At 38.7% G+C, this 15966-nt stretch overlaps 1 protein-coding gene across 1 annotated transcript in view; it reads right to left on the reverse strand.

Annotated features, from left to right (window-relative positions):
* Positions 1-15966, reverse strand: part of LOC124718902 (F-box/LRR-repeat protein 7-like) — a 48701-nt gene that overhangs the window by 16265 nt on the left and 16470 nt on the right. The window contains exons 3-6 of the mRNA XM_047244550.1: positions 14722-14923; positions 3992-4296; positions 1671-1856; positions 189-368 (exon numbers count right to left, since the gene is read on the reverse strand). Coding sequence (XP_047100506.1) covers positions 189-368; positions 1671-1856; positions 3992-4296; positions 14722-14923 — 873 coding nt within the window. The remainder of the gene's footprint in view (positions 1-188; positions 369-1670; positions 1857-3991; positions 4297-14721; positions 14924-15966) is intronic.

Here is a 15966-nt window from a genome sequence, read left to right on the forward strand (position 1 = left end):
ATTAACCGACTATAGTCCAATAAGCTGGAAACTGGATCAAAATAAACAAATCTCACTGGGATAAAAACAGTTTGTTTTTCAATCTTAAATACAAAATTGTGCTACCACGAAGCAACAAAAATCCATAAAAACTCCATTACTCAGTTACTTTGTCTGATCTACAGTGCAAAGTCAAGAAGACAGCTTACATTTCAAGGTGTTGCAGACGGTAGATCTGAGAGAAAGCAGCATCAGACAGCAGCTCGGCACCTCTGACACTCAGTTCTCGCAATGCAGGGCACCCACGGCTGGCAGCAATTATCGTGTCACTGTCCACACCGAAACTTTCTCGTAGATCAAGCAGTCTCAGTTTTGGGAGGCCACCAGCCCTGGAAGACGAGTATGCAGTTTATATTACGGCAGGTTTATTTTTCCTCGTAGTGGGAAAAGTCACAGCTATTTGATATTAAATGCCAACGAGGAGAGAATAGGCCCCATGACTCACCTTTTTTTACATTCTATACACAAGTCGAGGAGGCAGGAAGAAATACCACCAACAGGGCATTCAGGTGATTAAGGTTCCTTTATTGAAGGAAGCTTAAGCTAAAGGACACAATGCATGATCTGTTTCAGACCAAGTGCAGTTGCTGGAACACAAACATCTGGTTGGTGGAACTGATTAACAGGCGGGGAAGTCAAAATTTTCAATTAGTGTGATCCAGCTATAGTCCGATTAAAATGACTTTATAGTTGACAGCTGTCACTTGCCAATTTAGTGTTGCCACATTGACTGGAGGGCACCTCTCGGTTACAGGTGACATACAAACATGGTGGGTCACTTCACTAATGCTGTTATCCTGTAATGTGAAGAAATAATGGAAGCGGCCATCTTGAGGTACACTGGAAACAGCAGATATTATGTCGACAGCTGATTTTAAGCGACTAATGATTGAACTGCAGCAGACAATGTATTTTGTGGCCTGAATTTAAATGCGTGTTTGAAGCTAATCACTATCTCATGATGTGGAATGTATCCGAGAAAATGGCGGTCAACAAGTTGCAGAAGAACTAAAATCACGATCACTTTGTTTACAGTGATTAAAGCTAACCTCTACAAGCAAACTCGAGACAAGAAATTCAGTTACAGTGCTAAAAGCACACTAATTTCTCACTATCATTGGCTACGTCTGAAACTATCCTCTCACCGGCTACACAGGCTACTGCGTTACTAAAAGGTGAGCACTCCTTGTTGGCACTTTGTTGCTGACAATAGGTGACAGAGGCAGATTCCAAATGAGAAAAGAATGATAGAAGAGAAATAAGAGCAAATAAACGTCAATACGATGAAAATGGCATGGCAAAAAAGGAAACAAAAATCATATTTAAACCAATTAACCTGCATAAAAATAATGCACTCTTGATTAGATTTTGAAATTAAAAAAATTGCGACATTTGACGAGACACAGCCTTATAAGGTGGAGGTCTTGGCAACAGCACGACACAGCACAGATCTATAAGGATGGTACTGTAAAATACGCAACTACTACTTGACAATAGCTGGGGTACAATTAGTAAAATGTCCATTACATACTTCAATCAATTAGCCAGAATCCTGAGTAATTTTATTGAATTGCATTCCCAATAGACTACATATTCATATAAGAAAGGCCTGTGTTATACAGATAACTTACTTAAATGCCAGAGCAGCTGAGCCGGGTGGTGGTGGATCAATGAGTGAAATCTTAAGTTCCTGCAAGTTTTTTAGACTTCCCAGGGCAATAAATGCCTCCCTCGCCTCATCACGGACGATGTCGAACTCGTAAAGTTGCAGACGTTCCAAGCTGTTGGCGCAGACTGTCAGCAGCGGTAGGACACACCTGTGTATCAACGGAAACATGGGTTGTGACATCTATCTAACTTTTGTCACATTTCAGAGCCCAAATAAACAGAAGACCATATATTTTAACTCTAAGCTAACGGTGCTTATCCTGTACAGAGAGTAATTCCAAATTAATGGTATTTATCATTTACAGATAGTAATTTCCTGGATTTTCCCCAGCTTTTACAGTTAAAAACACCTTTTCCAGGGCAAAAATACACTATACCCCAGCTTACAGTATTTTTTTTATGTCAAGTGACAACATACTTTCCCTTGAAACTGCAAAATTTATGAATCCTTTGAATGGTAAATGTTTTACACAGATGTAGAACTTCACAGCACTTCAGGAAACAAAAACCAACAAACAATGTGTTTTGGTACATTGCAGCATCTGAATATTTCTGACTAGCACAATTATAAATTTCACACCTGTGCACCGAGCATTTCGTGGGTTACCTGGCCAAATACATATTGCATTGAGCACTTCGATTTTTCCACAGAAAAAGCCATTTGTGTGTGAATTGTTCAAGAACTTACTTTTTTTGAAGGATTATTATACTTTTTGCCATTGTTATTGCATAATTTGTGGTCTATGAAAGAAAATACAAAAACTAACCTTTAAGCTGGGTCTTTTTAGTGTATGTTCCCCTTCAAGATACATCAGACACAAATGTGCTAGTAAAAGTTTACATAATGGCATAAATGGCTGCTTTTCTGGGCTCAGAATTTTTCTAAGTTTCTGGTTCTCAACATATTGACTTCTGAATGCTCCGTGATTTAAGAAATTCATTGCACATTCTCACACGTAAAATATTTAATCTTGTGTAAAAGGAAACTGACACTAAAGCTTCCAAAACCACCATTCGGAATATTTTCCTGAGACTTGTTAGAAATGTAAACAGTTTTGATTTTGCACTCACTGAAAGCAGTTTGTTACCAAATACTGCATAGTCTCTATCCTGAAACCTCTGACATTTTGCTGTCGGCAGGTGCTCTAGGGTGTGCACTGCATTTTGTTGTCAACAGCACATTTTCTTTGCAACTAGTTTTATTTTGATGTTATTTTCTCATTTGTGTTTTACTGTTGCATTATTATTCTGCAGTAATGGGCTAAAGTAAAACTCTTAGTTAAAGAGTTGATCCTTAGCAGTCAAAATTGCAAAAATTTAACAAATCTAAAACAAAAATTCCCATAATTCTAAAAAACTCCTAGGTGTTTCCTGGATGAAAAATTCCTGCATTTTTTCAGTTTTCCAGGGGCATATACACCCTGCTGTAATTGTAGCATTACAATGTTCAGTTTTAACTATTATGTCATTTTCCATTAAAAATGGGATCTTTGTTATAACCACACATTAATTTTCATCAAAAGTACACTAAGGTACACTAAGAAACATTACTAGACATTAGACATTAACAACGGTCAGATCACACAGTGGGTTCTTTGACAAGTCTCAAAGCCAGTGTGTCTTAGAAAAATGTTTCCTAATCCTGCAGCCAGTGATGAAAGATGGCTTCTTTTTCAGTGTTACACCAAACTAGTAACCCTGGAAATGTTATGCCATTTCTAAGTAGAGGCAAAAAGAACTGATGGTAGAATATCACTAATATGGAAGTGTGAAAGTAATGAACCTAGAATGGAGACCTGGGGGACATTCCAAAAACTTCCCAAGTTACAGGTTGTGACTATGCAACCACTCACTCAACATATTACTTAAATTTTAAGCAACATTCTTCATTGTAACACACTAAAAGCAGTCTAAAAATCATGAAAAGCTGAAGTAGCCAAAAACTGGAGGCAGGAAAAAGTTCTGCTGGGTACTCTTAGAACTGAACTGAGTACAACCTAAAAAATACGGGTCAAACGATGTTACGAGTGGAAATAACACCGCAAAAAATATGGCAGTTTTCTTAACTTTGCACGTGGGAACAAACACTGTTTCCTCATAATTTTGTATTTAATAAGTGCCTCGTATACACAAGAATGAAATACACTGACCAAATTCTCGCTACAAGAATCCCTGCAATACTGTGTTATATGAAACGATTGAATGCATTTGAAACATACTTGTGAACCAGAAGTCAACTCTAGAAAAGCTATACAATTGTATGAGGAGAGGTAGTAACACTCACCTTTTTCCAACCATTGCCCACTTCATGCGTACAGATTTCAGGGTGTTCCTCTTGGCATTCAGGAAGTACCTCAGATCTTCCATATCAATAGTCATCCACCCAAAGTCAACTTCGGCTAGTCGTGGGCACCCGTCACCCAAAGGTCGCAGCACGGGAGTGTTTTCCGAAAAGTATTCTTCCAGATCCAGCACACGTAGGTTCTGTAAATGGGACACTGCCTCTGAGAATTTCTCAGACTTCAGCAGTTCATTGGATATCCTCAGAGTGTGTATCCCGGAACACTTTTCAACCAAGTTCTTCAGCACCTGGAACCAAACAATTCCCTTACTCTGTACACACCCACAAACAAAGGAATGGGAAACAAACACCATTACTGGTAGTTTAAAAATACTTTTTGTCAGTCCCAAAGCATATGATCAATTTACAGCAATAGAAGTTGCTAATTACCATGACAGATGTACCAGTCTAGTGAAGGAAAGTTAGTAAGCTAACTATTAGTCATGAATGCAACCACTTCATCCACAATCACCAAATTAACTACTTGTCACCTAAAGACTCCTGTAAATGACCAAACTATTTACCAAACTTAAGTAGTTTTGTCAAGTAACTGACAGTTTGCAACTGTTTTGTGTGTGTCACACACAGACCACATCTGACATGTTAGAAATTTGACAGTTATATTGACAAGATGGCAGACATTTGTGTTGATGTTTCACTGTGCATTTTAGGTGAGAATTTTTCTACAATTTATCTCACACTACAGTCTAAGATAAAAACAAAAGAACAGTAGAGTGTTGCCTTTCTCCCAGCCATATATTACACAGGAAGATGTTAAGAAGAAAATTAACATCATATGAGGTGCAACCCAAAATACCTAAGAATTTCATTGTAACAGTCAAACCAGTAACAGAACAACATTCTACCACTAGACGTCTTGTGGTACATGTTTTAGCTACTGCGGCACAAAGTTGCGTCACCTTTGGTGGATGCAGTTGTGAGTTGTTGTTGTGCATGTCTGAACTGTTTCAGTGCTTCCGCAAATTGTGAAATGGATAATGTGAAGGAGCAACGGGTTTGCATCAATTTCTGTTAAATTTGAAGAAAACTACAGCTGAAATCCACCAGATGTTGACAATGGCACTTGTTGAGTGTACACCGATTCAAGCAAGAACATTTCATTTCATTGGTTCAAGTGCTTCAAGGCAGGCTGAGAATCTGTGGAAGCTAAACATTCTGGTTGACCGTCTACATGTCCAACATCAGAAATGATCAACTTAAGTGCACAATGTGATTAACAAAGACTGAAGGCAGAAAATTCATAACATTTGTAACAAACTTGGGCTGCCATACGGTACACACCAACAAATTGTATCTGGTGAATCGAACACGAGACGAATTGCAACGAGGTTTGTCTCTCGCCTTCTCCGCATTGAGCAACGAAACATCAGGATTCAGATGTGCGCTGAGCTCCAATGAAGTTCACTGGGTTATACAGATGTCATACGTATTGCATTTTGAAGAGAAACTCAAAGTTTTTTTTTTTTACAAACATTCGATGCGCGAATCACGAGTGACCCGGCAGACGTCAATACGGTAATCTAATTCTTGCCTTACCCATCCCAGCATGGCATCATCGACTGTGGCAGTCGCTTCCCGTATTCTCTCCCAGACCTCTGCTTCATCATGTGTTATGTGGTATAGGTGGTACATACACCAGATCATTAATGTGTCCCCACAGAAAAGTCAGAGTGAGTGAGATATGGTGATCAGGGAGACCATTTCATGAAACAGCTATCCACTTCTGTAGCATGGCCGACCCATCGATGCAGCAGCTCCGTGTTCAGGTAACCATGAACTTCACGATTAAAATGGGGTGGAGCCCCATCCTGCTGAAAAACGAATGGAGAATCTGACTGCATTTGAGGCATCAGCCATTGCTGCAACACGTCCAAGTAAGAATACCCAGTGACTCCTTATGAATGTCTTTCATATGCACTCCGCATTCACTCACACTGGGATGTCTGCTTCTCTTTGCCAGGCACAAGCAACCCACCAGAACGAATTTCCTATGCCAGTGGTACATGGCCGCCTTTGTTGGTGACTCCTTACCGTACTTGACCATCGGCAAATTACCAAACTACACTGCGGCAGTATACATGAATAAAACTTTCAGGGTTTCGCTTCAAAATGACATATGTATGATATCTGTACTATGTTTGGTTCTTGTGCAATAAAGAATTTAAAGTGTTCCTGGACTTTATGTACTCCCTATATATATCTATTTTAGCCATTCCCTGGAGCAGCAGCTTGTTCTCTCTCTCTTTTCATCTGCAGTGCTGAAGTCACTGCAAGAAATGATTTGTCTGCATTGGAAGCCATTCCCATGGTGTCAAAATACTTTGCAACATGATGCACACAGCATTGACAAAAATGGGGATAAAAATTTGACAAACTGTTGTTATGTCTGCATGCTTGTTGGACAAATTCAAAGAAGGGAAATAGTGAATCTGACAAATGAGTGATCATCTCCAGGAGTCTCAAGACAAAGGCCGGTATTCACCATGCAAATGTTTCAGTCTTCTCTGGCAAATCCTGAGTTTTTATTATCAGTGTTACCACTGCTTCCACCATCCTGCATTTTTTCAATACAAGCAAATGCTCCACTTGAAATGTCTACATTTTGGTACAATCTATCTCAACACACTTTCCATACTGCCAACTTGGTTGAAGTCTAGGGAACAAAAAGCAGCGTCATCAGTCCCTTATTCGAAGAATATCGAATATGGAATAAGTGACAAATCTGACTGTCTTGTGAAATGTACAAGGTAGTGACAAAACTGAGGCACCAATAACAGTACTGACTCCAGAGATGAGAGAGTTGCATGTGACACTGAAGTATATTTATCAGGTTGATCAGCAGGCTGGGTCCTATTACAAACCCCCAGGCCTTATCTGTGGCTGGGGTAAGACATTAACGAAAGTAATAATGCATGAACACAAGTACAGTTGACAATAGTAAAACGAGGGGAGATAGATGAACAGGTCGGTAAGTCAGTGCACTGGAGAGTCCTTTGGGACTAACATATGGCAAGACACATCCTTTCTGCAACCATCCCACCAATAACCCAAGGGATAGTGATATGCACTTATACAGATAGTAATATTATTGCATAGACAAAGTATAAAAGAACAATTCGTTGGTGGAATTGTCATTTGCACTCAGGTGGTTCATGTGGAAAGGTTTCCAACATGGTTATGAATGCACAATGGAAATTAGCATACTCTGAATGCAGAATGGTAGTTGAAGCTAGACACCTGGGACATACCATTTTAGAATCTGTTAGGGAATTCAATAATCCACTGTCCACAGTGTCAAGAGTGGGCTGCGAATACCAAATTTCAGGCATTACCTCTCACCCTGGACAACACAGTGGCTGACAGCCTTAATTTAATGACAGAGCAGCAGCATTTGTATACAGTCGTCAGTGGTAACACACAAGCAACACTGCCCAGAATAAAACAGAAAGCAGTGTGACATGTACGACAAAGATATCTGTCAGGCCAGTCCAGTGAAATTTCGTGTTAATGAACTACAGCAGCAGATGACAGGTCTGAGTGCCTTTGCTAACAGCATCACATCGCTTGCAGCACCTCTCCTGGGCTTGTGATCATGTCAGTTGGACCCTAGATGGCTGGGAAACTGTAGCATGATCAGATGAGTTCCAATTTCAGTTGGTAAGAGCTGATGGTAGGGTTCAATTATGGCACAAACCCCATGAAGCCATGGACCCAAGTTCCAAACAAGACACTGTGCAAGCTGGTGGTAGCTTCATAATGATGTGGGCTGTATTTACATGGATTGGACAGAGTCCTCTGGTCCAACTGAACCAGTTATTGACTGGAAATGTTTATGTTCAGCTACTTTGAGACCTTTAGCAACCATTTATGGACACTCCCCACCAATCATGGAATTTGTATGGATGATAATGCGCCATGTCACTGGGTCACAATTGTTCACGATTGGTTTGAATGACATTTTGGACAATTCAAGTGAATAGTTTGGCCACTCAGAGCACCAGACATGAATCCTAGTGAACATTTATGAGACATAATTGGGAGGGCAGTTCGTGCACAAAATCTTGCAGCAGCAACACATTCACAATTATGAACAGCTTCTTCAGGGGATTTGCAATGACTTGTTGAGTCCTGCACTGCACAATATCAGGAGGTATCCCAAGACTCCAGCCACTTGAGTGCATATTCAAAGTGCTACAGATGGAAATAGAACCCACTTTCACCAAGGACTCAAAAAACTTATGTGCTTTTCTGTCACATGCTAGTACCAAGGATGAGGAATCAATGTCACATTCGTAGGAATTACATGAAAGGGCACAGTTAAAAGTAATTTTTTAAAAAGTGTACAATAAAAATGAGTGGAGTCACTGGTAGGGTGGTAGGATCAATGACCCTGTATGTGGCAGGAGGCACCCCATCCCTAAACAGATTAAAACATTAGATCTGAGAATAAAAAACAAGTTCCTGAGATGAAACAAAGAACCAGTTCAACTGTCCATATTTCATCAACCAACATTAGAGGCAAAGCATTTGGAAGACTGTGCACATCATAGAGACCCAGGAGGAAGGAGATTCTACTTTTGAGATATATATATATAGTGCGACCCACACTCGACTAAAAGGAGAGATCGAAGCAATTCAGGGGCAAGCCGCTACAGTTGTTACCCATTGTTTCACCAACGTGTATTACATAGATGCTTTGTGAACTCAATCTGGAATCGCCAGAGAAAAACAACTTTCTTTTCACGAGACAGTTAAGAAAATTCAGACAACTGGCAATTGAAGCTGATTGTAAGATCATTCTACTGCCGCCAATGTACATTTCGCATAACAAGCATAAAGATAAGAGAAATTATGACTTGTACAGAGGCATACAATCGCTTTTCCCTCATTCTTTTTGCAAGTGGAACAAGAAAGGAAGTGACTATAAGTAGTACAAAATAGCCTCCTCCATGCACCATACAGTGGTTTGCAGAGTGTGAATGCAGAGCTGCCCACCAGATATTCCTCTCCAAGCAAGTAGAGACCTCTGCAGACACAAACCTGCACCCAGGATTGTCAAAACAAGTAATCGCTTCTCTGATCAAGTGGTCAGCCAATTTGTTCCCTAGGACACCCACATGACTTTGAACTCTGAAAAAGACAAGTTCTGTGACTAACAAGGAACTCCTCGAGTGCAACGTCACAAAAGGGCAGTGGTGTTTATGACATCTGATGCCCCCACATATTGCCTACCATGCAAACACAATAACTACTAATGGCAACATGGAGCAGGACAGGAAGTATGTAATGGTGAGCACAGCAAAAGGCTGCTGAGCATAGTTGAACTGCTTCATCGAGAGAGAATTCTGAACAGTGTTAGTGGTATTGATACACTGCAGAACAATGGCAACAACAACTAAGTGACAGATGAAATATTATCATTTCTAGTCAATAGAATGCATAGTGTTTTGTACATTCGACTGTATGAACAATGTACATGAGGAGTACAATAACAAAGATATTTGCTTAGCAAGTGATGTGACACAAACAGGTGTTGAGCCATGTATGAGCATTGCCTGACAGGAAGTACATATCCCATCTCCAGTGAAATGTTGTAAAGGACAATCTTTGTACAAGGAGCAGGTGCTGAACAATTACATACATAGGTCATCTCCAACATAGTAAAAAAAAAAAAAAAAAAAAAAAAACACAATTACGAACAGAGTCTGAATAAGTCCACAGCAGTATGACCATATAGTGCATAAGAAAAACCAAACGACGCACATGAGAATCCAAAATTGGCCCAAAAATTTGTAGCTGAGAAAGTTATCCCAACATTCAGTAAGGAATTTGTTTTCAACTCTGACCAATTGGAATTTGAAGATGAAATACATATGAATGGAACCCTGGAAATTAGAAGTACCAAGAGAGTCATACCAAGATCATCTAATGTCACTGCCTAATGCATTCATAAACAATTATGCCGACTCAATCTGGACGGTAAATTGGCTGGACAGTTATGCTGTGACAAGTTGCAGGTGCTCTGCCCCTACAATTTTTCCTTATGTCTGAGATCTTGCAAGGGTAGTAGGGAATATTTACATCATAACAAGCGATAGAGAGAAAAATGGTATGGCCACTGCTTTAGGGCAATAGTTGGTCAAAATAACTTGCCTCTGCTCAATTTCTGGTCTGTGTATAAAAATCTTACTCCTTTAAAGCAAAACATCCCTCCTGAAAACGTGTGACATTGCAATTCATCAATTCGTACCAGTTGGAACTGGCAGGAATTTTAAATCAAACACTGAACATTTTTACAGCACTTTCAAGTATAAGACGCACCTGAATTTTGGAGAAAATCTGTCAAAGAAAAAAGGGCATCTTGTAGTCTTAAAATACAGTAATACAGGTGCCACTCTCTGGTACATACATTATGAACTTCATGACCAGTTTCACAAGGGGCTGAATGTTCTTTAGCTGAAGAACTAGTTTTCAAAATATAGTGCAGGACTAGAATAAGAATGAAATGTATTTATACAATAAAATGAGGTTTTTTCTCAAAATTTGTTATTCAAAACATACAGGATAACTTTACACTTGCAGATTAAACTTTTGCCACTGATGTCAACACTTTTTACGTTGTGCAGTAGATTAAAATAGGGTCTTCTGCATCTACAGTTGAATAATGGCAATTGAGGTCACATGTAGTTTTATTTTGAAGAATTGAGAATGGTGGCCATGACACCAGCTCAGCTGAGAACTGTGACATACTGGGGGAGCAGAGAGGTGAGAGTACAACATATTTCGTCACACTGTCAGCCTTGTGAATGTATCCTGGCTTTATGTGAACATCTACCACATTTAAACTGCAGTTTGCCTGAATCCACTTGTCTAAATTGAAGTGACTTTAAAAATAGACATATACTCAATCTCTCTAAATAAAAGGCAATGTCCTGACTGACTTACTGTGACTGACTGGTCAGCCCAGACCACTAAGAGTAGAAATTTGAAGCTATGGATGTTACACTGTAGATGCCATTTATAAAGGGATATTTTCAAAAATCCAACCCTAAGGGGGTCAAACAGGGATGTACTTTTTTTTTAAACTGTCACTATTAAGTCAATTTTGAAGCTAGACCTACAAAAATTGGTATTTGGTTTCTCATTCAGAATTAAAGAAATAAGTCTTTCAGCATTTTTGGAAATTTAACCCTTTGAACGTTGAATAGCAGGTGAATGCTTTTTTTCTGAAAATGTCTTATTACTCAACAACTACTGAAGTATTCTTAGGCCTACACTACAAACATTGGTATTTGGCTTCTTGATTAGAAATAAAAATTCGTGTTTCAGTGTTTTTGGAAATTTAACCCCTGAGGAGGTGAAATTGTTTTATGAAAATATTTTTGTTGAAAGCATTTTTAAAGATAATTCTATGAAATTTTAATTTTAGCTTCTTACTAGGGAAAAATACTTGTTTTTATTTTTTTGGAAATTAAATCCCTATGGGAGTGAAACAGGGAATGAAAGTTTTTATGGAAATATTTCATTGTGCATGCATTTTGGAGCTAAATCTATAAAAATTTGTACTTCTGTTACAAATAAAACATATACTTGGCAATATAAAATATATGCATATCACTATATTTGAGAATTCATCCCCTAAGGGGATGACATAGGGTCAGACTGACTCATCGCTCAGCCCAAACCACTAAGGATAGACACCTGAAGTTTGGAGAGGGTGTGGATATTACACTTTAGGCATCATTTAAGAAGGGATTGTATAAAATTCCACTCCTAAAGGGGTGAAATAGGGGATGAAAGGCTTTTTGAAAGTATGTCCCTATTAAGGCGATTTTGAAGCCAGAACTACAAAAACTGGTATTGGATTTCTCAATCAGAAAATAAAAAATACGAGTTTCAGCATGTTTGGAAATTTAACAGCTAAGGGGGTAAGATAGAGGTAAGATAGAGGCCTTAACATAATTACTGAATAACTACTAAGGGATTTTTTAAGGCCAGATATGACAATTGGTATTTTACTTCTTGGTTAGAAATAAAAAAAATTTCATGTTGCAGTGTTTCTGGAAATGGAATCCCTAAGGGTGTGCAATAGGGAAAGAAAATTTTAAAAAACATTACAAAAAAATAATTCAAAGTTTAATTCATGGAAACTGCTACTTCACTTCTCAGATATAAAGAAAAATTTGTTAAGTGATGAAAGTTGCTATGAAAATATCTCCACAAGAATGCAAAAGCCATGGTAACAAAAACTGTGGACTCCAACTACCAGAAACCCTTTTTGGTCAGAAGAGCATTTGAAAAAGACCATGCTTAAATGGCCTTAACTAGTGTGAAAAACTTAGAAGGTGTTGCAATTTGTGAAGAACATAAAAGTCCAATTAAATAAAAACAAAAAATCTCGCATGAGCAAAGGCGCTGGTGCTAAGCTAGTAGCATATATTTCTGCAGGAGTCTCATAGGGGTCACCAGCATACTTTAACATTTCATGAAGCAATGTTAACAGCCTTGAGGTATCGGAAGGAGGGAGGTAGGTAGGTTTGGAAGCACAGGATAAAGGAAAATCTTAGCATAATTCATGTCTACATTGACATGAGAATGCGAAGTATTTGGAACAAACAGCTGTGTTCTCTGGTCCCACCATAACCACAACCTCACAAATCTCAACATATCTGGAAGAAACAGTCAGAACTCTGACAACCAAGATTATAAATTTCATTGCTGGTTACATACAAAAATACATTGCCTATTCGCTCACCTCACTGATCAGGTAAAACTATCATCCCAGACAACAGTGGTGGTAGTTGTTATTTGTCATTAATGTGAATCATTTCTTTTGTTTATTTCTCCTTGTGTCATTATAATGACAACAATCATTAAATGGCATAAGTTTGGAATAAGTATAATAACTTTTCCAGGCAGATACTTTACTCCAATACAACAGTTTGTAACATTGATTAGGCAAAAAATGCTAACAGTAAAATTTTCTCAAGAAGCCTTTTCAAAAAGGAGGGTTACCTTATATTCAGGTCTTAATCCAGGGGGGGAGGGAGTGAGGGGGGGCGCGTGAAGAGGGCGCGGGGGCGGGTGAAGAGGGGGCGGGTGAAGAGGGGGCGGGGGCGGGTGAAGAGGGGGCGGGGGCGGGAGGGAGGGTCGGAGTCGCCAGTGTTATCTCTCAGTAACATCTGTTTTGGGACTCTAGGTTTGGTTTTGGGTGCAATTTTTTCCCAATGTTTTACCTCCTGCTGTGGGCTACACAGATGCTACACTAACAGGTATTTAAATTCTTCGTCTATTACCAATTTAAACAGCAAATATGTTGAAAACATTACTATAAAGAATTGTAAAGGATTTCATCTGAAAACAACACACACTGGAGAATTTAGAAACCTGTGTTCACTAGCTTTTGACACCACCTCACTGTGAGAGCAAATGTTAGGGGAAAGCTAGTTTAGTTCATGTATAAGGTGTGATCAAAAAGTAATGGGAATTTGTTTTTCTTAAAGATTTATTATTTATTGATCATCATCGCCGCTGCCGCCTTCAAAGTAATCCCCCTGATACAATACTCTCACCAACACCTTTTCCAGTCTAGGAAGCACCCCTGGATCTCACTTCTTGTTACAGTATTCAGCTCCTTCAGCAATTCAGTTTTTACCTCATCAATGGTGACAATGTCCTTTCACATCAGGGAAAAAGGTTACACGGGGTCATGCGCAGCGAATGCAATGACTGCGGTAATTTAACAGCTTTGTTTTTTGCCACAAAATCACAAACAAGCACTGCATTAGAGGGAACAATATCATGATGTTTGGATGAGTGGTTTTTCCATATTTTTTTTAGATTGCTTCACACAAATGACACTTAACTTCCAGGTAGTCTTCTTTGTTGATTGTATGATCATAAGGCAGGAACACTCAATGCACTATACCATTGTAATTAGAGGAAACAGTGAGAAGAACATTCTAGTGTGATTGCCTCTGCTTTATTTTTTAGGTTATGTCTCTTTAGACAGTTTCCACTGGGACTGTTTGACTTTCGTTCCATGTCATGACCATATATATACACACACACCAATGTTTTGTCACCTGTTACAATCTTCTAAAGAAGTTCTGAATCACTGCTGACTTAATTCAGCAATTCCTGGGCAATGTCTGTGTGATGTTTCTGTTGTAATTCAATTTCAGAACAAACTTTGCCGTTACATGTTTCACGCCAAAAACATCCCAAAAAATTGTTTGGCATGAGCCAAAGGATAAGCCAACAGCAGCAACCTCTCTAATGGTGATTGGACAATTTTACAGAACCATTTTCTTTGCGTCTTCAACATTGTCATCAGTAATTTATGCATTAGGACATCCAGGGTCGTTAGCTTCAATGCCTTCTCAATCCTCTTTGTGAAGTATATATCACTCGTAAACTTGAGTATTACAGTAGAATCGTCAAACACCAGTCAACTTTTTTTTTTCTTTCAAGCAAAATTTAATGCAAATTCTTTGATCTATATTATTCAAAAATTAAAATATGTAAGTCTGTGAAATTGAATTCCCGTTACTTTTGATCACACCTCGCATAGTACTTTATGGCAAATATTTAAAAGAAATATGGTAATCTCCAACATTAAGCAGCAACACTTTACGGAATGTTACACTTACTGAGTAGCTGAGCTTCTGCGTGTAATGCAGGCGCAGCTCGGAGAGTCTCTGGCATTTGTTGTAGAGTGCACGGAAGACACCAGATTTGGCACCACGCCGCATGCAAACTTTACGCAAGTTTGGCACATCACAGAAAGTCTGTATTGCCTCTCGGTCGGTCCTGCCACCCTTGCAGGTGTCTGAGTCACAATCACTCCAGCTCCTGTCGCACAACAATATGCTGAAAGCTCATTCCTGAATAGCTGCTCGAACATGTGACAAAGTCAACTTTCTTGCATAACACACTACAGTAGCTTATTTTTGCTTCTATAATAAAAGTTATGTACCACTGAACCCACAAGCAGACAGACAGGAACAAACCCTGACCTCTATTAAATGGTGCTATATGTAGACACAAAAAAAAGAGAGGGGGAGTAGCAACACAAACTTTTTAAACAGACAGTTACTTCACAGCAAAAGAAAGGTTATATGCATAGCCGGGTTATGTTAATCAAAAAGCTAACTTCACTAATCATTAATCCATTACTAAAAAGTTAACTTGTCAAACTTTAAAACGTTACTTTACAGCAGATTTATTAGAAGTTAAAATTACTCATTAACTTTTAACAGTAAACTTTATGTGGTGAGTACTGAAATGATCAAGTGAATAAAACTTATTACTGTTGCTTCGATAAAAATGTTTTCACTAGCGGTAAGTTTAGGTGGGACATAGAAGATAAATAAAGAAACAGTTTAATCTTTTAGTTTTATAATTATTTAGTTATCAATGTTAAATCACAGGAGAATGAAACCACAGGAGAATAAGCATCTGGCATAATGTGCATATTTCCCTTTATGAACATCACTATGTTAAAGTTTGCATCCAAGAGCACAGCTCATTTAGGAGACACAATGCCTTCGCCCACAGAAAAAAATTCATTCAACTGCAGCACTATAAGGGTATTTTATTTAATAAATCAATTAACTAAATTAAGGCTCTAAGGCTAAGCCCTAACTGTCTTGTTTAGGCAATCAATTTACAATTCAAAAGTATTTCTTTCCACAATCTGGTTACAAATTTAATGTAATATTTTAACATGGCCCCAGATTTTCATTAGTTGCAGAGCTAGAATCTAATTTCATGATTTAGTTTCCACAGTCAGTCAATCCACTAACCAACTGAAAGCAGTATTTAACACAAACTCAGTAAACAAGCAAACAGCCAACAGCTAGTCAGTCTCTCTCAAACTGCTTACATCAATTGTG

Source organism: Schistocerca piceifrons, chromosome 10 (assembly GCF_021461385.2).
Source record: "Schistocerca piceifrons isolate TAMUIC-IGC-003096 chromosome 10, iqSchPice1.1, whole genome shotgun sequence".
NCBI classification, from domain to species: domain Eukaryota; kingdom Metazoa; phylum Arthropoda; class Insecta; order Orthoptera; family Acrididae; genus Schistocerca; species Schistocerca piceifrons.